The following is a 27,571-nucleotide window of genomic DNA, read 5'->3' as shown; positions in this document are numbered from 1 at the left end:
ACTGTACTTTTTTTGTACATGGGAACATTTTTCTAATAAAAACATCTAAAATAACAAATATTTTCTGAATGAAAATATGTAGAGGTTATCATTCCATATATCTTCAAATGCCCAGTCATAGGACTGTTACTGCTACATCCTCCTATGGTCACTTAGGATTACAGATCACCTAAAGAAGAGTTTCAGAATTCCTGGATCAAATAATGAAGAAAAGTAACCACAAAATAAAAAATTACCTTCACAACCAATTTCATCATCTTTTGTGATGCAGTCCACCTCACCATTGCATTTATACTGTTGTGGAATGCAAACACCTGATTTACAAAGGAAACTTTCACCTTGGCATCCTACAAAAACAAAAATAGAGATTTCTTCATTTCTTAAAATTGAATGAGATGGGATCTTAAAATGTAATCGTTTTTACATTTTTTAATCATGAAGACACATGTGGGCATTTCAAACCTAGATTTATCTCTACCTTTACAGCAGAGCTCATCACTTTGGTCTCCACAATCATTGATGCCATTACAGGCCCTCTTTTCAGGAATGTATTTCCCATTTACGCACTGAAACAAGCCATTGGTTGGAGAATCTGTAACACAAGGATTTTCTTTGTGAAGTTTATTTATAGAATTGTGATGTGATATCCTTAAAACATGTTAGGAGAGTACACTTACTGGTATTCTACTATAGAATTATTGTGACTCTAGCAATGGAAGAAATTATATCATTGATGTGGAGACAGTGGCCACGGGAGTTGCTGAATTCAGGGAGAGGGAAAAAGAGGTGTGATAAGGGGGCATTTTCGGGACTTGGAGTTGTCCTGAATGATATTACAGGGACAGATGCAGGACAGTATATACCCTGTTGTAACACACTGAATGGACTAGGAGAGAGTGTAAACTACAACGTAAACTATAATCCATGATGTGTAGCAATGCACCAAAATGTATCCATCAAATGCAATGAATGTACCACACTAATGAAAGAAGTTGTTGATGTGGGAGGAGCCGGGTATATGGGAACCTCTTATATTTTCTAATGTAACATTTTGTGTGATCTATGTATCTGTAAAAAAATGATAATAAAAGAACAACAACAACAACAAAAAACATGTTGGGAATAATGGGATCAAGAATTAGGGTCTCTTGCTGTACATTGGAAGCCCTGGTTCTCACCCATTCTTTTCATGCTACTACCTTAATTCTCACCCCCAAGACATGTTTGGGAATGCCATTTATATTTTGATGGTACTTTTTCTTAGCATCAGAAAATGGGAGGGCATGGCTTTGGCCTTTGGCACCATATGTATGGCTAAAATATGTCAATGCCAGGATGGAGGAGCAAAGTAGCAATGACTTCCTAGAAAGTGAAGCCCTGTCATGGTCACTTAAATATTTTAAAGGAATATATATAGGCTGGACATCTCAAAGGAGATGCCAAGGTTTCTTTTGACAGAGAATTGGCTTGTGTTAGCTATATTAACTTTAATCCAGATGTTCAAAGAAGTAAAGGGGAGTCAAACAGCTTTGCTTTCCACACAGAGATCTGAATAGAAGTAATATTTGAATGACAAAAAGTACAGTAGGGAAAAGCACCAATTTAGTATCTAAAACCCAAAACATTATAGAGGCCATATCTTTGCCTCTCTGACTGGCAACCGGGTATCAATCATTTGTTTGTTTACTATAGACTGAGTGTGAAATAAATGACCTTGAATGAAGGGAAAATAGGTGAATACTCTACCAACCTGCATTCTGTGTATAACACACCACACTAGCTAATTCCTGGTATCCGTTAGTCATTGCCTTAGTAAAAGTACATTCAGCCAAACTGGTCTCTAATCCTCGACAGTGCACATTCAGACATTCAGTGTCATTTGTAGTGATATCTTCAGATGTAAGAAAGCTTCCTTCAGTATCAAGAGCGCCTCTGCAAATGGAATGAATAAACATTAGGGTAGAATAATGAGTACTTCGTTTTTATAACCTCACTGTAGAAGGTAAAGGGTTAGGGTTATTTTCTCTCAATATCTAAATGTGAGTTTCAGATTGGGCAAGATATTAAAATTCTATGAGCATCAGTATCTTCCACCATCAATGGTAATATAACTACCTTCCTGGGTTTTGGGAAGATTAACTAAAATTATCAATTTAAACTGACCAGTCAGTGTTTGAAACATGGCAAGCACGTAGCAAATATTGGTTACCTCTCCCCTGTCTCTTTTTTAAGGAGGAATGCTTCTTCCCAATTCTGATGTTCCTTTCCAGCCTGAGCTGTGCTATTCCTGGCCTTTTTCCATCCCCTTACCTTCTCCACTCTCTGGAAAAAGGAGGGGATTCACTTGATCAGGGAATTTTCAAATTATGGACCATTCATGGTCAGCTCAGCTCTTCTACTTTTTCTTTTTGAAAAGAGGAGGAAAAATGTTCCCCCATGCTGTAAGACTTACCTGATTGGCCATTATTGCATAGAATCTGAGAAGTTAGGTTGATTCAATTCTAGCAGGCCTATTTTGTTTTCACAGAAAGTTACATCCTCCAATTCTGCCTTGGCAGTAAAAAAGGTGATATTTTGGCATCCATGTGCCATTGTGTGGTCTTTGCAACTTGTTCAAAATGTGGGGGGGAAGAGGAGTATTATTTATTGGATACCCCTCCATTACCCAATGCTATAAGGAAGATAAATTGCAGATTCTTCCAGGATATTCAATTGCCTCTTATTTCTCTTTAGAAGAAAAAGGAAATGTGTTTTAAAAACGGTTGGGCAAAGCTACATTGGACAAGTGTAAATAAATATAAAGCACAGTGGCAAAATAAGTATTAGGGAAATCAGAATTAAATGCAAACAACAACAACCACCACAAAAGAGAATAAAGAGGATTTTTTAAAAAATCACACGAGATTCATAATGAAGTTATAGTAGTCATTTGGGGTATTCAGACAGATAATCTGGAAAATCTCTTATCTAAAAATACCTGAAAATACTAGAAAAAAAGCACCATTGATGAACTCTCAATAAAGGAAGGAAAAATCTCCCTGGCTAAAATTGGAAACATAAGTCCATGAGCATATGTAAAATACAAGCAAATTACTAAGATGGCAAAGATTGAGAAGGTTTACCATTAGGTTAAACCATAAGGCATGGGTCAAAAGTCAAATATCAGCAATATCCTATGTTTGATCTAATAATAAGAGAATCACTATCAACCTACCAACAAATGTAGTTTAAGAAGAAGAAAACTGAATTCAGAAAGAAGGATTGAGATGCAAGAAGGAATGGAAGACCAAGAAGTTGGTAAGCATGAGGTAATCTGAACAACAGTAATAATACTTGCTTTTTATATAATAATAGTGATTAAATTTGGGAATATATAAACACAAGGTGGAATTAAATACTGGAAACATGAACATATAAGAGAAGATGGGGTAATGGCGTTCTTTGTGCTATCCCTGAGGGGGGTGAAGACTTCCTAAATCAAATAATCATGGTATAAATTAAGGATAATCACTAAGGAATTTTTATGTATAGAATTGAAATGTATAATTCCTAAAGCAAGGAGGAATTTTGAGGAGAAAAAGGGGAAGGATTAAAAAAATTGATTAATCAATAAAGCTAGAAAACACAAAGTAAATAATAAGTCCAAAATAAGATAGGAAAAATTAATTCAACAATGTAAGTAAGCACAATAAAATAAATGGGCTAAATTCTTAGGTAAACAATGATTGCCATATTAGATTAAAAAAAAATCCAGGTGTTTACGAGACGCTCCTAAAATACAAAGATATATTAATATTGAAAGTAAAAAATAGGAATAGATTTTAACAAAGCAGTTAACAGGCTTTCTTGTTCTAAATGATAGCATATATATTATATAGAACCCTGTACTCAATAATTGAGTATATGTGTAATGTCAAGCACTTCTGAAGCATTTATTATAAAACATACTGAACCACAAAGCAATCTCAAAAAATATATTTTAAAAATGCTGCCCTAAAGGCACATTCCCTGGCCACAAGGCAATTAATTAGAAAATCAGTAATAAAAAGATCACCACATTATGAATGTAGATGAAGATATCTTCAAGAATAAACTAATGAACCAAATCCAACAGCACGTTGAAAGAATTATCCACATTATCAAGTAGGATTTATCCCAGATATGCAAGGGTGATTCAACTTAAGAAAATCAATGAAGGTGATAAACCTGTGATGGTTAGGCTACTGTGTGAACTCAGCCAGGTAATGGTGCCCAGTTGTTTGGTCAAGGAAGCACTGGGCTAATTGTAATACAAGGCAATTCATGGACTTTAATCATCAGTGAGTTGATTGCATATATGACTAATTACATGTACAATCATCTGAGGAGGTTGTTGTCAACAATGAGTGACATCTCATCCAAAGAGGAAGTGATTTCAGTATTCAGAGAGAGAATTCCCATCTCTACTACAGACAGCCAGTGTGTCCTGGGGAACTCATCGAGGACCTTCATCAAAACCCCTAGTTTGCAGCCTGCCCTCTGGAATTTGGACTTGTGCATCTCCACAGTCACGTGAGACAATTTTGTAAAATCAAATACTATTTACAGATATCTCCTATGGGTTCTGTTTCCCTTGAGAACCCAGACTAATACTGGGAATGGTTCTTGAGAAACAGACTTGCGATCTCTGAAAAACAGACTCAGAGTCTCACAGTGTGAGTAGCAGAGTTACACTGGAAACTAAAATCTCAACCTTGCAGGGTGTCTGCTGTTAAAGTGTTGACACTGATAGAAAAGGAGTAGAATCCTGAGGATTGGGATGGAGACATGTGGATTGATGATGATATTGGTGGGAATATTGAAACTCTAAATTCTGCTAAGACTTTAACAGATAAACCTGTAATGGTCTGCCTCAAGGAGATCAGCCAATGTCAAGCTTGCATCACACAACCTCCAGCCTACCCAAGGAATCCAGACCTGCTCCATGCCCTGAGGTGGGTACCACCCAACCTCAAACCTGTACTACCCACTCTCCAGGCTGCCCTAAGGAGTCCGTACCTCCTCTGTGCCCTGAAGAAACAATCACCCAACATCCACCCTGCCCTGAGTGGTCTGCGGTCCAACACCTGCCTCAAGAGATTAATCCTGTCTCACCAGATGAAACTGCAAGGAAATGTGCTGAGGAAATTGACTTGCAAAACACTTCTAATTCTTTTCCTTACCCACCCCTACCACTCCTCTTTTCTTCCAGACCTATAACTAAACTAAAATCACAAAGAGCTCCCAAAGGTGAAGTACAAAGTGTGACCCATGAGGAAGTATGCTATACTCTAAAAGAACTGCATGAATTTTCCAGTTTATATAGGCAAAAATCAGGAGGATATGTATGGGAATGGGTTTTAAGGGTAAGGCAGGTTAGTATAGTGAAAGGGGGAAGGCAGCTGGCTTGGCATACAACATGGCCGACAGACCACCTGGCCAGAAACCTCCTCAGAAGAAGGATGCTGGAAAGACACTGCAAGACCCCAGCCATGAGAATCTCATTTGGAATGAGACTCCCATTTGGGGTCAAGGGAAAGCCCTAAATACTCTCAAAAGGCCTCACCATTGGCCCCCTGAGAAATGATAGAGGGGGACAACCAATCAGAACAGCAAACAGCTGGGGCCCCACCCTAACATTATGAAGGGGAAGGAGGAAAGACTTTAAAAAGCCCTGATCTGGTGCCCCACACATGCAACTCACTCTGCAGTACACCCATGGTCCATGTCTTGAACCTTGTACTTTTCTCATTTCTTAATAAACTCTTTACTCTCTTGCCTACCCTATGGTGTGTCCTTAAATTCTTTTATGTGACATAAGCCAAGAACCTAGAAACCCAGAAACCAGGGCCATCTGGTAACAAGGGTATGGAATAACAGGGTATGGAATAAAGTTGGATCAGGATGAATCTGTATATATAGGACCGCTAAGCAGATTTCTGGATTTAATATTGTAGCCTGAGTGATTAGAAAGGGCTCTAACAGTATGTTTGGGTGGCTGGCTGAAACATGGACCAAAAGATGGCCTACGATGCCTGAGGTCAAGATGCCCAAATTACCTGGTATACTGTAGATGAGGGTATCAAAAGGCTTAGAGAGATTAAATGTTAGAATGGATTCACCATTTAAGACCTGCCTACCCACCCCAGGAATGTCCAGAAGACACACCTTTTCCCAGGATTGTGAGGAATAAATTTGTGAGACTAACTCCATCTTCTCTGAAGAGCTCTGTGGTTGTTCTTCTGTGTAAGTCAGATATTCTGTGGGAGCTATCATCATGGAACTAGAATCCTTAAATGCTAAGGGGATGATCGCATCCCTGACTGGCAGAAGCTAAAGTAGCAGCACTCAATTGCCAAAGACGTGGTAGGTGTGACTACCACAATGAAAGGCAGACTCAAAGCAGCAATCTAAAGAGTCTAAATCACATAGATCTATGGTGTTGGCTAATAGGTTATGGAGTACCTAGAAGTACAATAGATGGGCAGTCTACTAAATTCTTACTTGATCTATATAAACAGAAATGTTCTAGGTCAAGTGAACAAAAGCCAAACTTGAATTACAGAAACAGAGAGTCATGGTCCCTTAATCAATTTTCAGGCTTGAGACAGTTTACAGACCCAGAGCCCCTTGAATGAGGGGAAGGCCAGTTCCCCTTGGGGAAGGATCCTGGTACACTGCCAAAAATTTACAGTTAATCTTCTTCCCAGATTTCCCCAAAGAGACCTACAGCCTTTTACCAGAGTACTATGCACTGGGGAAAAGGAAATGATCAGACATTTCATGGATTGTTAGACACTGGATCAGAAGTGATATTAATTCCAGGGACCCAGAATTCACTGTGGTCCACCAGTCAGAGTAGGGACCTATGGAGGTCAGGTGATTGATGGAGTTTTAGCTTGGGTCTGTCTCACAGTGGGTCCAGTGGGTCCCTGGACCTGTTCCATCATTATTTCCTTAGTTTCAGAATGCATAATTGGAATAGACATACTCAGTAACTGGCAGAATCCCCACATGAGATCCCTAACATGTGGAGTAAGGGCTCTTAGAGTAGGAAAGACCAAGAGGAAGCCACGAGAACTGCTCCAGCCTACCATCAAAATAGTAAATAAAAAGCAACACCAGATTCCTAGACAGATTGCAGAGATTAGTGTCACCATCAAGGATTGAAGAATGCAGGAATGATGATTCCCAAACATCCCCGTTCAACTCTCCTATTTTGCCTGTACAGAAAACAGATGGATCTTGGAGCATGACAGTAGATTATCATAAACTTAACCAGGTGGTGACTCCAATTGCAGCTGCTGTTTCAGATGTGGAATTATCACTTGAGTAAATCAACACATCCCCTTCTTCCTGGTGTACAGCTATTGATCAGGCAAATGTGTTTTTTTTTCAATTGCCGTTAGTAAGGACCACCAGAATCAGTTTGCTTTCAGCTCATGAGTCCAGCAATATACCTTAACTGCCGTGCCTCAGGGGTATATCAAGTCTTCAGCTCTATGCCATTGTCTTCAGGGAACTTGAACATCTCTCCCTCCCATAAGACATCACACTGGCCCATTATATTGATGATATTATGCTGATTGGACCTAGTGAGCAAAAAGTAGCTTCGGCTCTAGACTTATGGGTAAGGCATTTGCATGAGGGAAGATGGGAGATAAATCCAACAAAATAAGGGGCCTTCTGTCTTGATGAAATTGCTAGGTGTCCAGTGATGTGGGGCATGTCAAGAGATTCTTTCTAAAGTGAGGGACAAGCTATTGCATCTGTCCCTGCCTATGATCAGAAAAGAGGCTCAATTCTTGGTTGGTCTCTTCAGATTTTGGAGATCACACATTCCTGATTTAGGTGTGCTACTCCAGCCCATTTACTGAGTGACCAGAAAAGTTGCTAGTTTTGAATAGGGACCAGAACAAGAAGAGACTCTGTGACAGTTACAGGCTGCCGTGCAAGCTGCACTGCTACTTGGGCCATATGATGCAGCAGATCCAATTGTGCTGAAAGTGTCAGTGGCAAATAGAGAGGCTGTCTGGAGCCTTTGGGAGATCCCTATAGCAGAATCACAATGCAGACACAGGATTTTGGAGCAAAGCCCAAAATCCCCTGCAAATAACCCTCTCCTTTTGAGAAAAAGCTTTTGGTCTGCTGCTGGGCCTTAACAGATACTGAACACTTAACCATGGGCCATGACTTTACCATGAGATCTGAGTTGCCTTTCATGAGCTACCTATTGTCTCACCCACCAAACCATAATGTTTGGTGTGCACAGCAGCACTCCATAATAAAGAGGAAGTTCCCTACAATCAGTTGACTGAGGAAGAGAAAACTCAGGCCTGATTTACAGATGGTTCTGTCCCAATATGCAGGTAATCACTGAAAGTTGACAGCTCTAGCACTGCAGACCCTTTTGGGAGATCCCTGAAGGAAAGTAGTTAGGGCAAATCCTTCTAGTGGGCAGAAGTTTGAGTAGTGCACCTGGCTGTTTATTTTTCTTGGAAGGAGGTATGGCCAGAGGTGCATCTGGACAATGATTCATGGGCTGCTGTCAATGGTTTGGCAGGATGGTCAGGAACTTGGAAGGAACATGATTGGAAAATTGGTGAAAAAGAAGTCTCAGGAAGATGTATTTGGATAAACCTTTTTGTATGGGCAAAACACATGAAGTATTTGTGTTCCACATGAATGATCATCAGAGGGTGACTTCAGCAGAGAAAGATTTTAATAATAAAGTGGATAGGATGACCCCCCTCTGTGGCTAGTACTCAGCCTCTTTCCCCAGCCACTCTTGTCATTGCCAAATGGTCTCATGAACAAAGTGGCCATGGAGGTAGGGATGGAAGATATGCATGGCTCAGCAACATGGACTTCCCCTCACCAAGGCCGACTTGGCTATAGCCACTTCTGAGTGCCCAATCTGCCAACAGCAGATTGGCAATATGGCACCATTCTCCAAGCTGATCAGTGTGCTACCTGGTGGCAGGCTGATTATATTGGAGCACTTCCATCATGGAAGCTATTTGTTCTAACTGGAATAGATACATACTCTGGATATTGGTTTGCATTTCCTGCACACAATGCTCCTTCCAAAACTACCATCTGTGGACTTACTGAATGTCTTACCCACTGCCACAGTATTCCACACAGCATTGCTTCTGATCAAGGAACCCATTTCACAACTAATGATGTGTGGGAATGTTCACATGCTCATGGAATTCACTGGTCCTACCATGTTCCCCATCATCCTGAAGCAGCTGGATTGACAGAATGGTGGAGTGGCCTTTTTTTTTTTTTTTAAGATTTATTTTATTTATTTCTCTCCCCTTCCAACCTCATGTCCATTTGCTGTGTGTTCTTCTGAGTCTGCTTGTATTATCAGGCGGCACAGGGAAACTGTCTCTTTTTTGTGGCATCATCTTGCTGCGTCAGCTCTCAGTGTGTGTGGCACCACTCCTGGGTGGGCTGCACTTTTTTTTATGCAGGGTGGCTCTCCTTGCGGGGCACACTCCTTACGTGTGGGGCTCCCCTACGTGGGGGCACCCCTGCATGGCACGGCACTCTTTGCACCCGATAGTGCTGTGCATGGGCCAGCTCACCACATGGGTCAGGAGGCCCTGGGTATCGAACCCTGTACCCTCCATGTGGTAGGCGGATGCTCTATCAGTTGAGCCACAACCACTTCCCTGGAATGGCCTTTTGAAGACTCAGTAATGGTGCCAACTATGTGGCAATACCTTGCAGGGTGGGGGCAACGTTCTCCAGGAGGCTGTGTATGCTCTAAATCAGTGTTCACTCTATGGTGCTGTTTTTCCCATAGCCTGGATTCATGGATTCAGGAATCAAGGGGTGGAAATGATAGTGGCACCACTCACTATAGCCCATATTGATCCACTAGGAAAATTTTTGGATCTGGTACCTGCAACCTTAAGCTTTGCTGGTCTACAGGTCTTAGCTCCAAAAGGAGGAGTGCTTCCACCAGGGAACACAATAAAGATTCCATTGAACTGGAAATTAAGACTGCCACCTTGCCACTTTGCTCCTTGTGCCTCTGAATTAACAGGCAAAGAAGTGAATTGCTGTACTGACTGGGATGACTGATCCTTGCTATTAAGGGGAAAAAGGAGTGCACCTACACAATGGAGGCAAAGAATGATTTGCCTGGAATACAGGCAATGTTATTAAAGTCAGTGGATAATTGCAACAACCCAATCCAGGTGGGACTAACAATGGTCCAGAATCTTCCAGAATGAAAGTTTGGGTCACCTCACCAGGCAAAGAACCAAGGGCAGCTGAGGTGCTTGCTGAGGATAAAGGGAACTTGGAATGGGTAGTGGAAGAAGGTAGTGATAAGTATGATCTTTGACCATGTGACCAGTTACAGAAATGAGGTCTGTAAATATCATGAGTTTTTCTTCCTTGTTTTGTTATAAATATGTTTGTATATGTACATACAATGAATGTGTTTTCTTCCCAAACCTTTCCATTTATTATGTGACATAAGTTGTATTAGTTTAATGTCATAGTATTTAAGGATATCAAGTTCAAGAGTGACTATTACGCAAGAACTTGCACCCTATTCCGGAGGGATTTAGTGCGTTTTTGGTTGTACACAGGACAGCTGAATACTGTTAGGCAGAAATATATATATATGAATATATATGTGTGTGTGTGTGTATATATATATCTTTTTGTTTTTATTTAGAGACTTAAGGTGATATGTATGTATGTATGACTGTCAAGTTGACAAGGGCTTGACTGTGATGGTTAGGCTAATGTGTCAACTCAGCCAGGTAATTGTACCCAGTTGTTTGGTTAAGCAAGCACTGGGAAAATTGTAATATAAGGACAATTCATGGACTTTAATCATCAGTGAGTTGATTGCATAGATGGCTGGTTACATCTACAATCAACTGAAGAGAGAGCAATAAGTGACATCTCATCCAATCAATTGAATACCTTAAAAGGGGAAGTAATTTCAGTATACAGAGAGAATTCTCATCTCTACTTATGACAGCCAGAGTGTCCTAGGGAACTCATCAGAGCCCCTACTGTCACCACTGTTATTCAACATTTTACTGGAAGTTCTTGTCAGAGCAATTAGGCAAGAAAAAGAAATAAAAGCCATCCAAATTGGAAAGGAAGAAGTAGAACTTTCCCTATATGCAGATGACTTGATTCTATATATAGAAAATCTAAAAAAAATGCACAACAAAGCTACTAGAGTAATAAATGGATTAAGTAAAGTGGTGGGATACAAGATCCACATAGAAAAATCAGTAGTGTTTCTATACACCAGTAATGAACAAATTGATGAGGAGATTAAGAAAAATATTCATTTACAATAGCAACTAAAAGTATCAAATATCTAGTAACAAATTTAACCTAATCTATAAAGGGCTTAAATACAGAACACTATAAAGCATTGCTAAAAGAAATCAAAGAGACCTAAATAAATGAAAATACATTCCATGGTCATGGATTGGAAGACTAAATATTATCAAGATGTTAATTTTACCCAAAGCGATTTACAGATTCAATGCAATCCAATAAAACTTCTAACAGCCTTCTTTGCAGAAATAAATCAAATTTTGTGGAAATCAAACTTATGTGGAAGAGTAAGGGGTCCCAAGTAGTTAAGACCATCTTGAAAAATAAGAATGAATATTTTTCACACTTCCCAATTTTAAAGCTTACTGCAGGGAAAGTGGATGAGGTTCACGTGATTGGGCTCCCATTTACCATATAAGAGGTCCAGGGTTCAAGTCCCAGGGCCTCCTGGTGAAGGCAAGCTGGCCTGCGCTGCAAGCTGGCCCACATGGGCCAAGGTTTTCATCATGAAAATACCAAGACAACCTACAGAATGGGAGAAAATATTTGGAAGCCACATATCTAGTAAAGGTTTAATATCCAGAATTTATAAAGATATCCTACAACTCAGCATCAAAAGATGAACAATCCAATTAACAAATAGGCAAAGAAGATATACAAATAGTCAAAAAGCACATGAAAATATGCTTAACATTATTAGCCATTAGGGAAATGCAAATTAATACCACAATGAAATACCACCTCATTCCCACTAGAATGACTACTTTTTTAAAAAAATGGAAAATAAAAAGTGTTGGAGCAGATGTGGAGAAATAGGAACATAAGTTTTATTGTTGGTGGGGTTGTAAAATGGTGCAGCCACTGTGGAAGACAGTTTGGCGGTTTCTTAGACAGTTAAGTATAGAAATACCATATGACCTGGCAATCCCATTCTTAGGTATATACTCAAAAGAATAGAAAGCAGGGACTTGAACAAATATTTGCACACTGATGATTATAGTAGTATTATTCATAATTGCCTAAAGGTGTCCATCAACAGATGATGAATAGATAGACAAAATGTGGTAGATACATAAATAATGGAATATTATATGGCATAAAAAGGAATGAGGTTCTGATATATGTGAAAAAATGGTTGTACCCTGAAGACATTATATTGAGTGAAATAAGCCAGAAACAAAAAATAAATAATTCACTGGTATGAAATTATTAGAATATGCAAATTCATAAAGTCAGAAACTAGAATACAGGTTACCAGGGGCCAGGGTTGGTGTAGTATACGGAGAGCTAATGCTTAATTGTGCAGAATTTCTGTTTGGGGTGATAAAAAAAGTTTTGGTAATGAATGATGGTAATAGTAGCACAAAGTTGTGAAAGTGATTAACACCACCAAATTACATTTGAAGGAGGTTAAAATGGAGGAACTTAGGTTGTATATATGTTACTAGAATATGAATTTTTTTAAAAAAACTTTGGACTATTTAACACAAATATTGAACCCTAATGTAAACTTAATAATAGAGAAAACTAAGTATGTGAGGGGTGGTATATGGGCTATCTGTATTTTTCTGCATGATTTTTCTGTAAACCTACAGCCTTTCTAATTAAAGAAAATGATAATAAAAAGCAAACTAATAAATTTGGAGAATAAAACAGTAATTCATGGGTCAAAGAGAAAATTAATTGAAATTTAGGAAACATTTTGAACTGAAATATTTGAATATTTTGAACTGAAAGCATCACTTATGGAGAGCTGTGGCATGCAAATAAGAATTACCTAGAGGGGAACTTATACCCTAAATGTTTATATTAGAATATAAGAAAAATTGATGAGTTAAGCATCTAACTTAAGTGTTAGAAAAATAAAATAGAGCAAAGATAAAGGAAGCATCAACAGTGAAAATTAATATAATAGAAAATCAAGAAACGAGAAATTAAATGCAACAATCAAAAAGACTAATCAAATAGACAAATCTGGAGAAAGATTAGATAACTGCAAAAATCGTAGAACGCTAAAATCAGCCCTGAGATCAGCCCCTTGATGCAGGCACTCACTGTTGAAATCCGAGATCGAGGCAGGCCACATTGGCCTGGGTCATGCTCCAGGTATTTTTACATATGAACACTTTCTTATCTTGGTCCACAAGTTTGACTTCAACAATTCCCTCTGAATCTGTTTTTCCATACTTCAAGGAAACACTAAATTGTCCTAAAATAAAAATCCGAAAGAATGAGCAGTATTGAGGCATTCACATTTCCCCCTCTTGATTAAAGACCTTAAAAGTAATAAAACATTTAAATTCAAATTAACTTTGAACACCATAATTTTTTAAAAAAGATTTTATTGTATTTTTCCCTGCCCCTGCCTCCACCCCTGCCCCCTTGTTTTTTTTGCTGTCTCTGTCCATTCGCAGTGTGCTCTTCTGTATCTATCTCTTTTTTGTCTTCTCATCTTTCTCCTCTAGGATTTCCCAGGATTTGATCCTGGGGACCTCTGATGTGGAGAGAGGTTCCCTGTCAATTGCGCCAGAGTTCTTGGTCTCTGTTGTGCTTCACCTTGACTCTTCCCTTTGTCTCTCTCATTACATCATCATCTTGCTGTTGACTCACTTGCTTGGCACTGGATCACCACACAGGCATTGGCTCACTGCGTGGGCTCTCTTGTGGGCACTTGGCTCACCACTTGGGCACTGGCTCACCGCACAGACATGCTTTCTCTTCTTTTTCACCAGGGGGTCCCAGGGATTGAACCTGAGTCCTTCCATATGGTAGGTGGCAGCCTTATCACTTGAGTCCCATCCACTTCCCCATGATGATTTTAATGAGTAACAACAAGCAGTAGTGTATGAAGTGTTTATTGTGTGTTAGTGGCTGTACTACCAGTTATGTAGAATATTTCAAGATCCTCCATCAAACTTATGAAGTTTCAGCCTATATTTATCCCCATTTTTACCAATGAGGAGACTAAGGCCAGGAGAGGTTAAGTGAATGGCTCAGGTGGTGAAGCCAGGAATTTGAACCTGTATATTGATCTCATTCCACAGTCCATGTTTGTAAGCCAAACAAATAATGAAAATGTAAGAAGGGTTTATGGATGCTCATATTTTTAAGGCAGTTAGCTCACAAGAAGAAAAGTCTGATATTGACAGAATAGTCTCCACAGTTGCCTTCTTGGTATCCAACAGGTAACAGAGATGGGCTCAAACAGGGAGATTTCTTCCTCCTTTTTCATGGGACCATAACATCATAACTCAGCATCCCCCCAAACTATATGCTAATGGAAGTGGAATATATCATGTTGTCTTTAAAAATAAATTCCAAAAGAATAAAAAATAATAATAGTTTCAGCATGACCCTGTAAACTTACTGTGTCTGTGATAACTTGATAACAGAAGGCTAATTTTTGCTGTCATAGCTAAAATTTAATGAATACTTTTTGTGTTCCAAGCCCTGCATAAGTGCTTTACTTTTAAAAAAAGATTTAATTATTTACTTTATTTTTCTTTATTTATCCCCCTCTCTCCCAGATGGTTCTCTTGTCTGTCTGCTCATTGTTTGCTCACCTTCTCCAGGAGGCACCAGGAACTCAGCCCAGGGCCTCCCACCTGAGAAGTGAATGCCTAATGGCCTGAGCCACATTTGCTCCCCATGGGCTGTGGCATTTGCTGGCTTGTGGCATCTGCTCACTGTGTTGGGGGCGGCATATTGCTCTTTGTGGTGGAATGCAGCGTCTGCTTGTCTTCTTTTAGGAGGCACCACAACCCACACCTGAGATCTCCCAGGAGGTAGGTGGGAACCCAACTGGTTGAGCCACATCTGCTTCTCTATATTATTTTATTTCATTTTCACAAGAATGTTCTGAGTTAGGTCCTACTATTATTCACATTTTAAAGATGAAGAAAGTGAGTCCCAGAGAGGTCACACGCCTTGTCAGTTGCAGCCCCTGCAAACTCTCTAAGGCTTGCAGGGGTTGGAAACTAAAACTCACAGTGATCTCCCTTATCTAAACCACCGCACTAACCTGCATTTGAGGATCCCTGTGCCCTCACCAACTGAGGCAGCTGGATGGAGTGTAGATCAGCTTCCTGGTTTGTTTTATCAAGTTTGTTAGATTGGAATATGTCCTAGGTCAGCAGTGCTCTGAGCTCCACTTGGATAACCAGGGCCAAAGGAGAAAGAGGGATTGGATAATGGAAAAAATTATGGGGGCCACAGGTCCAGAAGGGGACCTGAGGTCGGACTGTGCTGCCTATCAATACCAATCTTGAATAAAGTCTTTTTCACTGGGTCCTGAACTGACTCTCAATGACCCTGGGGATAACCATTTTAGCCAAGAAGGACGGAAACAATTCTGAAGTGTTGGGTAGTTGAGAGTGGCATGGATGCTAAGGGGAGAAGCCTGGTGACCCCAGATTCCCTTAGTTATACCTAAATAACTATGGCAGGTCTAGAGAAGAACTTTGAATTGTCTTCGTAACATTTCACAGGAAATTTATTTTCTAATAGAAAGTATGGCAGATAACTGCGCTCTTATATCATAGAATAGCTCATTCTTGAAAACTTGGCTTGTCCTACCTTCAGCTGTGCATGTTCCATTATTTAAAAACTTTGCTTGTGGACGAAGACACTCAAAACTCTTTTGCTGACAATAAGTCGGGTAACTTTTTCCATTAGTTGAACACACTGTAGTACCATTCTTTGGGCACTGATAAGGAAGCTTACAGGTGCAGGTCCTGTCGACGCATTTCTGCCATGGTTGGCAAAAGACTTTATTACAGGAGAGATGTGTATATTTTTCTGTTAAGCACTTTCTGTCCAATAGATCTTCTTGAGGTGTGTCTGATGTTGAAGTGAACTGTAAGCCACAAAATAAAAATAAAATAATTTAGTAATAAAGTCTTCCCTTTGAAGATGAGTAAGTGTAGGAAAAGAACAAAGCAGTTCCCGCGCCCCCCCCCCCACCCCAACACACACACACAGTACAGATGAGGGGTGGCATGACATTGTATAGTGATTTTTAGAATTAGGCAAACCTGGTGTCTAGTCCCAGCATAAGGTCTTGGGCAAGCAACTTACTCTCATGAAATGCTAGTTTCCTCATCTGTAAAAGTAAGTATAATATCATTGGATTTGATGAACAAATTGGGACCCCTGAGGAAGTAGTTTAACTGAGTGTTAGAAGCAGAAAATGGATGTTGGAGAGTTAAGGCTTGAATGGGAGGTGAAGTAGAAACAGAAGTGTAGGTTAGCCCTTTCTAGAAGTTTGATTGGTCTTGCAGTTGGACATGGGAGACTGACCACAGACTTTTATTTCTGCTTCCTTCTCAAGCCCATTAAAATGAGAATAAAGGAGTTTTAGAAAAAGGTATAAACAATGAGGCCAAAGAGAATGGAGAGAAGAGGACTGCAGGCTAGAGATGTTATCAAAATGCTGAAGTGAGAAAGCAGATGGGCTAGAAGACCAGAGAGAACTGAAACCAAAGTTTACATGAGGGTAGACATAAGAATAAAGTGGATTCACCCCAGAGCCCCACAGAGGCTTAGGAAAGGAAGCATTTGGTACCTCTGGAGAATATGGAGTAGCTAAAACCTGGGGGATTGGTTGAAAGAAATGGTTGTATGAACACATTCTTGAGAAATTTCATGTACACAGCAGAAGAAACAGCAACAATTTGAAAGTGGTTGTCTCTGGGCAAAGACAATTAAGAGTGAGGAGGAGTGTGATGGAGTGTTTTTGTTATAAGCAAGATCTGATTGGTTGTTTTAAGCTGTATAGTATTTTTTACTTTTGTAAGCTATGTACATAATTTTGTATAAATAATGAAGTAGGAAAAGAATGGTCTTGATACTTTCAGTGGGAAAAAAGATTGTTAGGCTCTGAAGAAGAAAAAAGTGGATGGGAGGATAGCATAAAGGGACACAGTAAAAACTGGGCTTTTATTATTAAGATAGAGGAAGTTTTATCATGATTATAGGCTGAGGGCATGCATCTAACAAAATGGGAAAGATTGGGAATTTAAGGGAGGGGGCCAAATTTGTCAAAACAAGACTGTGGAGGGGGCAGGGTATGGAGGGATAATCAGAGTATGGAGGGGTTTTCCTTAGAATGAACCAGGTACTGTTCTAAGTCCTGGAAATAAAACTATGACCGGCACAAAGTCATGGAGCTTACATTTCTAGTAGAGGGAGACAGACATAAACCAACAGGTAAATATATAGCATGACATAATGTGATAAATGCTATGCAGGGTAAGAGAGTTTGGGGAGTGGGGGAGAGGACTGCTGTTTTGTGTAATGGTGTCAGGGAAGACTTTAGAGAAAAGGTTACCTAGGAGCAGAGACCTGAAGGTGATGAAGTGGCAATCTATGTAATATTTGGGGGGAAAAGTGTCATATTCAAAAGATACAGAAAATGCAAAAGCTCTGAGTAGTTATGTTTTTGGTCCAGTGCGGCTGGAGAGGAGTGAGTGAAAAGGTGAATATGAGGAAATGAGGTCAGATAGTTGGAGGAATGGGTAACAGATCATTTAGAACTTTGTTCTCTGAATGAAATATGAAGTCATTGGAGGGTGTACACCCTTCAGCATTTAGAGGTTGGACAGATTAGGAAGAACAGTAAGGAGACTGAGACAGTGTGGCCAGTGAAGTAGAAGACAAGTAAATTGAAAATGGTGGTACAGAAGCAAAGATAAGGAAGGAGTGATCAGCAGCTGTGTTGAAGGCTTCTCATAGATCCACTAATATGGTGACCTTGACAGATGTAATTTTGGTGGAATTACAAGCTTGACTGAGTTCAAAAAAGAATAGGAAGAGCAAATTGGGCACAGCAAATTTTTCTGAATTTAGGTATACTGGGGCACAGAGATATGGGTTGATAGTTGGAGGTGGATCTAGAGTCAAGGGAATGTTTTTGTTTCAAGATGGAGGATAATACACATGTGCTTGATTAAGGGACATTTTGGATCATATGGCCTAGTTTTAGCTAAAGTAATCCTTATAATTTAACAAGTGGCTTAAAAGATTCTTGGAGAGAAATGAATGCTGGATTGAAAATAATGCCAATAGGCAACACCAATGAACAGCAATAAAACGGCAAAGTTGTACTTCTAACACCAGAAAAAGTGTTCATCAGCCACTTTATGGGGTTAAAAACAGTGAAGACCTAATCAGTTATGACTAGAAGTCAGACCCCTTCCCCAATCAGTAGCATTAAAAAGACTTTGAAATCTACATTTATATCTAATATAGTTAACAGTGAATCTTCCCTTGTGCACTATTGTGTATGTTGTTCTTTGTGAGGTACTTTTCCAGCCAATAAAATCAAATATTAAGTAAACTGAACTTAGAAGTTCTGTATTACAAAGGATAAAATGAAAAACCTCTAAAACAAAGAAGTGTTTAATAACATTTTTCCATTAAAGATTGTTAATGAAAATTATTGAAATATTATTTGTTTATAATTTTGTTTGTTTTTTTAATATACATTTATTTGTACAGCAGTGCATTATTTATAAATATATTCACATATACTGGGAGCACATGCTCAAATCATATAGCAATTATTACTATAGCATAGTCATTTATGAAGCATGGTTCCTTCTTTAGCTGCTGCTGTTTCTGTGTGCATTTCTGTGTGTGTTTTGTCCTTTCCTTAGCATTTGTGGTGATGTACTGATTATTTTGGTGTGTGCTTTGTCTTTTATTTCTAGGCAGGGCTACAATGAAACACGTTTCGATAGTATTTATTAGAAAACACAATTCCCTATTTTAGGCCTTATCAACCTCAGTACAGCAATATAGCTTTAATTCATGTTTCTTCTTCATCTTCTCTCTTCCTTGTTTTTTAACCTTAATCTATAAACAAAGGAAAAAGATGACCAATTATAATGAAAGGGAAGATAAGTCCATCCTTTCCCCCTTCTTCTTGGCATTATTAGGAATTCTCCAGTCTATTGCTAACTAGCTGTGTAATTTTGGGTAAGTTACTTTACCTTTCAGAACCTGTTTCCTCTCTGATAAAATGTGAAAATAAAAATAATGTCTTAAAAAATAACATTGTCTTCACAGAGCTCTTGTGAGGATCAAATGAAAAATACTTGGGAAAGCACATACAAATACTAGTGTCATGATTGTGGTAGATTGCAATATGGCTCCGGTTCTTCAACTCTTCCTTTACCCCAGCCCTTTTCTGTGCTCCCATTGTGAGCAGGTATATTTCCCTATGCCTTGATGCTGGGCCTGGCCATGTGACTTGCTTTGGACAATGGGTAGTCAGCATATGTGACTCAAGAAACACTTGGCATATACTTGTATGACTGGTTTATTTTATGCTTCTTTGCCATAGCCATGAGAAGAACCAGGATAAGGTAGCAAAAACCTGAAGAGCAAAGCCACACCTGCTGAGCCCAGCCTAGATCAGCTGATCCCCAGCCAACTTGCAGACTAGTACACTAAATAAAGTATGCAGTTGAGATTTTGTGGGGGTTTCTTGGGTAGCATTGTTATGGCAATTCCCAACTGGTACAATGGTTATTTCCCTGACCAAAAGGAAAACTTGGAAAACATTGAGGAAAAAAAGGAAAAGTTTCAACAAGACTAAACAATATGAAATTTTGTCTTTCTTCCAGAAGGGAATAAACAACTCAGATCCCTGAGGATAATAATCATAATAAAAATCCTTTCTATCAGAAGAGTTCTAGAGCTGCTGTGGCTTCAATTCCTCCCCATCATGTTCTTCATTAGCAATTTGTTTTTCCTCCGTTTTTTTTTTCTTTCCTCGCATCTGACTCTCGTATCATATCTGGGAGCAATCCTGTTTTTGATATAAAGTCATGCCCCAGACAGCCCAACAACCCCTTAACCAGAAGCTATTCTATTTAGATGAAAAATGGGAAGAATGCTTCTCTATTTACCTACTTATGGATTATTACAGTTCAAATAAGAAATTTGAATAAGACCTGTTGTTTTTATTTAAAAAAAAAAAAAATCCTACTTTTCCCGGGACCAGGATTTTGTTGTATCCTGTTATTTTTGTCTCTCTTTAAAAGTTGGGGAGATTGTTTTTGGCGTCAATTCCATACTTTGCCTCAGAGATTAAAAAAAAAAATTATTGCCTAGTTTTTTGGTCTTGTTTTTCTCATAATGAATATAAGATGGCTGGAATTATGTTTCTTTTTAAATTTTTAATTAATTTGGGGGGATAGAAAATACATAGAAATATTACAAAATTCAAAAGAAACAAAAGTATACCTGTAAAAATTATATTTCCCATTCCTTCCCTTGTCCTCTTAACCCAGCCAGGGCTTTCCTTAGAGGCAGCCACTTAACAACTTCTCGTGAATCTTTCCAGAAATCATCAGTGTATATGCGAGCCCACATTTTATTCTTCCAATACCCCCATAGATATTCCTATTCCCAGACTTTTTGTTAAAAAACGTTTATTGTGATATAAATCACATACCATAGAATCTGTGTATTAAAAGTGTACAATTCAATAGTTTTTAGTATACTCACAGATATGTGCAACCAAACCCCTGTCAGTGTTAGAATATTTTCATCACCTCAAGAAGAAACTTTATAACCTTTAGCTTAGCATGATACTTTCAAGTTTCATTTATATTGTAGCATGTATCAGCACTTTATTCCTTTTTATGGCTGAATAAAATATCATTGTTGTAGGTATTGTGGGAAACAAAGGCATGTTGTTTCCATGGAAGCAAGTTACTTTCTGACCACTGGGTTATACTGTCCCTAGAGATATACGTGTAGGTGGCTAATCTCTCTGGGAAAAATAACATTCCAGCAGAACACAGACTCGATATCTCAAGTAACCTGGGCAACAAGATTAATGAGTATATTTGTTTCAATAATATAATAGAACATTATGAGTTTTAGTAACTATCTTATCCACTGTGCACTGTTTAGAATGAGGTAATGGGAATAGTTAACTAGAATAGTTGCTGGTTCTCACAATTGCTTGGGGTATATAAAGAAGCCCCTGAAATTAATAAACTTGTCTGATGAGCTTGAGGCTTCAATGCTCGCAGATCCCCTGAACCCAATCTTTCTTTGTCTTTCATTCCCGATACCCTCGGGTCCGTCTTCTCCTACAGGTATTTTAGATTTTATCCATTCATCCATTGATAGACAATTGGATTGTTTGTCCTTTACTTCTTTATTCTCAGAGGTCCTGCTCTATCAGTTCCTATAAATTGCCTTGTTCTTTTTTAATGGCTGCTTAATATCTGTAATACAGACACATTAGCTTTTATTTAACCAGCTGGACCTAAGATGCACAACTTCAGGAGGCACCATTTATATAGATTATAATTTGAATGGTTCACTGTGGAGTTTTGCAACCAGAGGCCCTGTAACTAGCACCCTAAAGAGAATTTAGATTGTTTCTACTGCTTTATTACAAACAATGCTGCAATTAATCTTCTTATATAATTCTCATCATTTCCCACATGTTAAGTATTTATGTAGGACACTTATTCACAGTAGAATTGCTGAATCAAAGGAATGAACAATTTTAATTTTGAAAGATATTGCCTAATTTATCTTTATAGAGGTTATTTTAGTTTGTATTCCTGCCATCAATATATGAGTGTCTCTTTTCCTTACTCTTGACCACAGAGTATATACCTTATTGTACATTTTTATCTTTACCAATTTGGTATAAAAAATATCATCAGAGGGCCCCAGCATGAGGGGAAGCAGGGCTGACTGAAAATCACAGTGAAGGTAGGGACCAGCTTCTTTCCACCAAGATTGGATTGCAGCCCTAGACTAGGCTCAGCCCCTCTGGCAGAGAAGAAGTTGGGGGTACCTACATTATCCTATCCAGGTAACTGCTGGCACTTTTGGTCAGCACAGACCCAATAATTGGAGACCTGGGGCTCCATCCCTGCACCCCAATAGGGTAGTAGAGGAGCTGTGTTTCCTCAGTCTCTCTGAGCAACTGCAGCTGTTTTCAGCCCAGGTGAACTGGTTTGTTGAGCACCTTTGATTCCATTTCCACCCCTCTACCCCCATGGGATAGGAGGAGGCTGGTGTTTCCTGCCTCTACAGGCAACAGCAGGCACATTCAGCCTACGTGGACTAAGCAGGTGTTCTTAACATTTTTTGTTCCACAGACCTCTTTGCCAGTCAGGTGAAAACCATGGACCCCTTACTAAATCCACACTATGCTGTGTATTTTTAAATAAATATTTCACACCTGCACCACTGTCCCCACAAGAATTATGTTTTTTTTTTTTTAATTTTCAATTCAAGCTCACTGACCTACTGAAATCTTTTTGTGGATCCCTTGGGTGTGCATTTGGCCCAAATGGAATAGATTGTTGGGCACTCCAGAGGGTTCATTCCCACCCCTGGCAAGGAGCAGGGGTAATGGTGCTCCATCAGTCTACCTGGGCAACTGTGGTCATTTTGGACTGACATGTCATAGATTGCTGCCCACAGCTGCAGCTCCACCCCTGCCCCAGGCAGAGGAGGAAGGGGCATGAAGTTTCATCATCCATCTGGGTAACTACTGTCTAGGCCTGCACGACTTGGATTCATACACATGGCTGTGGCTCTGTCCCTAGCCCTGGCAGAACAGGAAGGTGGGAACAGCTTCATCAGTTCTTGGGGCAACACAGGCAGCTTCAGCCTCCACAGCTTACAGCACCAACTATATCCTCAGTTCCTACTACATAACCGGCAAGGGAGAAAGGGCAAGAAAGTCCTAAACTAAAGAGAGAAGCTGCACACAGAAAAATACATTTAGTAAGCCAGATGCCAAGACACCAAGAAAAAATTACAAGTCATACCAAGAAACAGGAAGATATGGCCCAGTCAAAGAAATAAACTAAGCCTACAGATGACATAAAGGAGTTGAGACAACTAATCATAGATGTTTAGAAAAATTTCCTTAATAAATTCAATGAGATGGCTAAAGATATTAAGGATGTTAAGAAGACACTGCATAAGCGCAAAGAAGAATTCGAAAGCATGCTATACAAAACAACAAATCTTATGGGAAGGTGCAATAAATGAAATAAAAAATACACTGGAGTCATATAACAGCAGATTTGAGGAGGCAGAAGGAAGAATCAGTGAGCTTGAAGACATGACCTCCAAAAGCAAACATACAAAAGAACAGATGAAGAAGAGTGGAAAAAATTGAACAGTGTCTTAGGGAACTAAATCTTGGCAAGCGACTGTATGTTATGGGATTCCCAGAAGGAAAAGAGAAGGGAAATGGGGCAGAAGGAATATTTGAAGAAATAATAGTAGAAAATTTCCCAACCCTACTGAAGAACATAACTATTCATGACCAAGAAGCACAATGTACTCCCATCTGAATAAACCCAAATAGACCAACTCTCAGACACATACTAATCAGAATGTCAAATGTGAAAGACAAAGAGAGAATTCTGGCAGCAGCAAGAGAAAAGGGATGCATAACATATAAGGGATACTCAATAAGATTAAATGCCGATTTCTCACTAGAAACCATGAAAGCAAGAAGGCAGTGGTATGATATATTTAAGAGAAGCAAAAAGGGGCAGAAGGAATATTTGAAGAAATAATGGTAGAAAATTTCCTAACCCTATTGAAGGACATAGATATCCATGTCCAAGAAGCACAATGTAATCCCATCCAAAAAAATCTGAATAGACCAACTCTGAGACACATAATAATCAGAGAATCAAATGCCAAAGACAAAGAGAATTCTGAGAACAGCAAGAGAAAAGCAATGCATAACATATAAGGGATACCCAATAATATTAAGTGCTGATTTCTCACCAGAAACCCTGGAGGCAAGAAGACAGTGGTGTGACGTATTTAAGATACTACAAGAGAAAAACTTCCAGCCAAGAATCTTATATCCAGCAAGACTGTCTTTGGAAAATGAGGACGAGATTTAGAATATTCACAGATAAACAGAAACTGAGAGAATTTCTAACTAAGGGACCAGATTTTCAGGAAATTCTAAAGGGTGTGCTAGAGCCTGAAAAGAAAAGACAGGAGAGAGAGGCCTAGAAGAGAGTCTAGAAATAAAGATTATATCATTAAAAGTAACTAAAAGTGTCAAAAGAGTGGGAAAAATAAAATATGACAGATAAAACTGAAAAAGTCAGGAATAAACTTAACCAATGCTGTAAAGCACTTGTATTCAGAAAACTGCAAATCAATGTTGAAGGAAATCGAAAAAGGCCTAAATAACTCTAAGAACATTCCATGCTCATGGATTGGAAGACTAAATATCATTAAGATGTCAATTCTACTAAAATTGATATACAGATTTAATGCAATTCCAATAAAAAGTCCACCAGCATTTTTAAAATAAAAATTGAAAACATGATTATTAAATTTATTTGGAAGAGTAAGGGCTCCTGAATAGCCAGAATCATCTTAAAAAGGAAAAGTGAACTCTCTTCTCTAGATTTTAAATTATATTACCTAGATATAGTGGTAAAAACAGCATGGTACAGGCATAAAGACAGATGCATAGACCAATGGAACCAAAATGATGGTTCAGAAACAAACTCTCATATGCATGGTCAAGTGATTTTGACTGACCTGTTAAACCTACACACCTCGGGCAGAACAGTCCATTTAACAAATGGTGCTGAAAGAACTAGATATTCATAGCCTATCTCACACATTATCCAAAAATTAAGTCAACATGGATCAAAAACCTAAAAATAAAAGCAATAATCATAAAGCTCTAGAAGAAATTGTAGGAAAATAGCTTCCTACAACTCGTAAAGGAGATAAGAGGGGGACTGAGCTGGACAACTGGTGTTTAATGTATGTAGAAGTTTTAATTAGCTTTACTGTAAAAGTGTGGAAATGTATAGAGTGAATGGTATATTGGTCAGCCAAATGGGTGCTGATGCAAAATACCAAAAATGGGTTGGTTTTTATAAAGGGTATTTATTTGGGGTAGGAGTTTACAGATACCAGGCCATGAAGTGTAATTTACTTCCCTCACCAAAGTATATTTTCACATGTTGGAGCAAGATGGCTGCCAATGTCTGTGAGGGTTCAGGCTTCCTGGGTTTCTCTGGGCTCAGCACTTCTCTTTTCCCCACAAGGTCAGCTGTAGACTATGAGGCTCTCTAGAATTTGCCTCTCTTCACAAGGTCAGCTGCAGACTATCACGTGAATGGCTCTGTCTCTCTCCCTGGGGTGTCTAAGGAGCTGTCTCTATTCCTCTGAGTTCTTCTCCTAGCTCAGGTCCTCTCTTCCCAGGTCTTGCTTCTATTTCCTCTGCATGGTGACTTCCTGGGCTCCAGCTTAAGACTTCAGCATCAAACTCCAACTTCAAAACTCCAACATCAAAAAACCCTCAATTCTGTCCTTTGCCATGCCTTTTACCTGTGAGTTCCCACACTGAACACCCTAATGATGTGGCCCAATCAAAGCCCTAATCACAACTGAATCATGCCCAGGTCCAGACCAGATTACAAACATAATCCAATATCTATTTTTAGAATTCATAACCATATCAAATTGCTACAGATGGTAACACATAGTAACAGCTAGTTTATAAATGGGGGTGGGGCTGAAAATAGTAGTCTAGTTATGTAAATGCCAATTAACAGAATGCTAGAGAATATTCTAGGAACAGAATAGCACAGTAAACTGAGAGGTGGATGAGAATTGTGGTTGATGGTACAGATGCAACAGTGTCCTTTGTTACCTAGAGCAAATATACATCACTATTGCAGGGTGGTGGGAATGTGGAGAAGCATGGGAAAGATGCACATGGAGTGACCTATGTATGGTGGTTGGCAGTAATAATATAATATTCTTGCATCTATACCAAAGACATACTGTGTTGATAATGGGGCAGTACGGAAAATGTGTGCCAAATGTACACTATCAATGTGGTAACAATCAGATGATATTATATTATTTGTAACAAATGTTTCCACCACAGTGTGGTGTGCTGATAAAGGAGTGTTGTTTGGGAATTCTGCACATATGCTTGATTGTTTTATAAGTTTACAACTTCTGGCATAAAAAATATATTTAAAAAATAATAATAGGGTGGGTTGGGGGGAAATATATCAAAAACAAGATAGGGACTATAACTAGTAGTCAGATTTTGACAATATTTTTTCATAATTTGTAACGAACATCTCAGGACAATGCAAGGTTTGGTGGAGGGTTGATGTATGGGGCCCCTGTATGATGTATGCCTGTTTGCCCTGTACATTCACAACTTTTACTATGCACTTACTGTTTATTTATGTTCATATATAATGATATAAAATAATAATAACAATGGGAGTTGGGGAAAAATACTTTGGTTAATAGTAATATTTTGACAATGCTCTTTAATCATTAGTTTAAAAAGTTTAACAACAATATAAGGTATCAGTGGTAGGGTGAGCTGCGAGAGTCCTGTATGATGTTACATATGTTTGTTTTGTAAGTTCGCAACTATTACTGTACACCTATTGTTTATGTATGTTTATGTATGAGTGATATATGTCAATAAATTTTTTAAAAAGTAAAAAAATAAAAAAGAGGTGAGAAAACTCAGGAAAGGAGGGAAGTGAAACCCAAAGCACAGGGTGTGCTCCTGAGACATTCTGAGATAGGTAGTAATTACCAAAGGATGCTCAAGAGGAAGGAAGCTGAATGTTTCAGGCAATTCAGTTCTCAACTGTGATAGGGCTATGCTGTAACATAATCCAATACCCTTGAACTTAATTTTACCCTACAAGTTTATTACAAATTAAGCTTAAATTGATGGCATTTTAGAGGGGGGATATATGAGGTTGATATTTAGCAGGGTGACAAGATGCTGGAAAGGAACATTTATGTGAGGCAAGGTACAAGGTAGAGAGAAAGCCTACTCTAGGAGCTCCTAACTCTGCCACCATCTTGCTGGTTCTCTTCCTCATCTCTTTCTCTAGGCAAGTTCAGTAAAACCAAAATTCTGCTGACTATTCAGATCACCTTATTTTTCCTCTCTGCCAGTCCACCCCAGTTGTTGACATTATCCACCTCCAAGTTAATCAAAGATGTTTTAATAAAAAGGGAGCTATTTTTTTATCCCCTGTAAAGAAACGTGCCTCCACCCCCTAAAATAACAAAATTGTACCCATATTTTATTTCATGATGGAAATGTTAGATACAATTTTAAACTTATTTGAACACCTTGAAATTGTTTCTATGATAACCTCCATTTAAAAATGTTTTCTTCTCAGCTGGCAGGATT

The 27,571-nt window shown here is 38.9% G+C and overlaps 1 protein-coding gene across 2 annotated transcripts in view; it reads right to left on the bottom strand.

The window, feature by feature from the left end:
* The window catches only part of CFI (complement factor I), a 60,792-nt gene that overhangs the window by 31,350 nt on the left and 1,871 nt on the right, over positions 1 to 27,571 (bottom strand). For both annotated transcript variants that reach the window (XM_058294169.1, XM_058294172.2), the window contains exons 2-6: positions 15,922 to 16,201; positions 13,402 to 13,555; positions 1,751 to 1,932; positions 479 to 592; positions 237 to 347 (exon numbers count right to left, since the gene is read on the bottom strand). In XM_058294169.1, coding sequence (XP_058150152.1) covers positions 237 to 347; positions 479 to 592; positions 1,751 to 1,932; positions 13,402 to 13,555; positions 15,922 to 16,201 — 841 coding nt within the window. The remainder of the gene's footprint in view (positions 1 to 236; positions 348 to 478; positions 593 to 1,750; positions 1,933 to 13,401; positions 13,556 to 15,921; positions 16,202 to 27,571) is intronic.

The sequence above is a fragment of the Dasypus novemcinctus genome, chromosome 1 (genome assembly GCF_030445035.2).
Source record: "Dasypus novemcinctus isolate mDasNov1 chromosome 1, mDasNov1.1.hap2, whole genome shotgun sequence".
In the NCBI taxonomy this organism is placed as follows: domain Eukaryota; kingdom Metazoa; phylum Chordata; class Mammalia; order Cingulata; family Dasypodidae; genus Dasypus; species Dasypus novemcinctus.
Note: the sequence above shows the minus strand (reverse complement) of the source record. Positions and strands in the feature narration are given on the sequence as shown.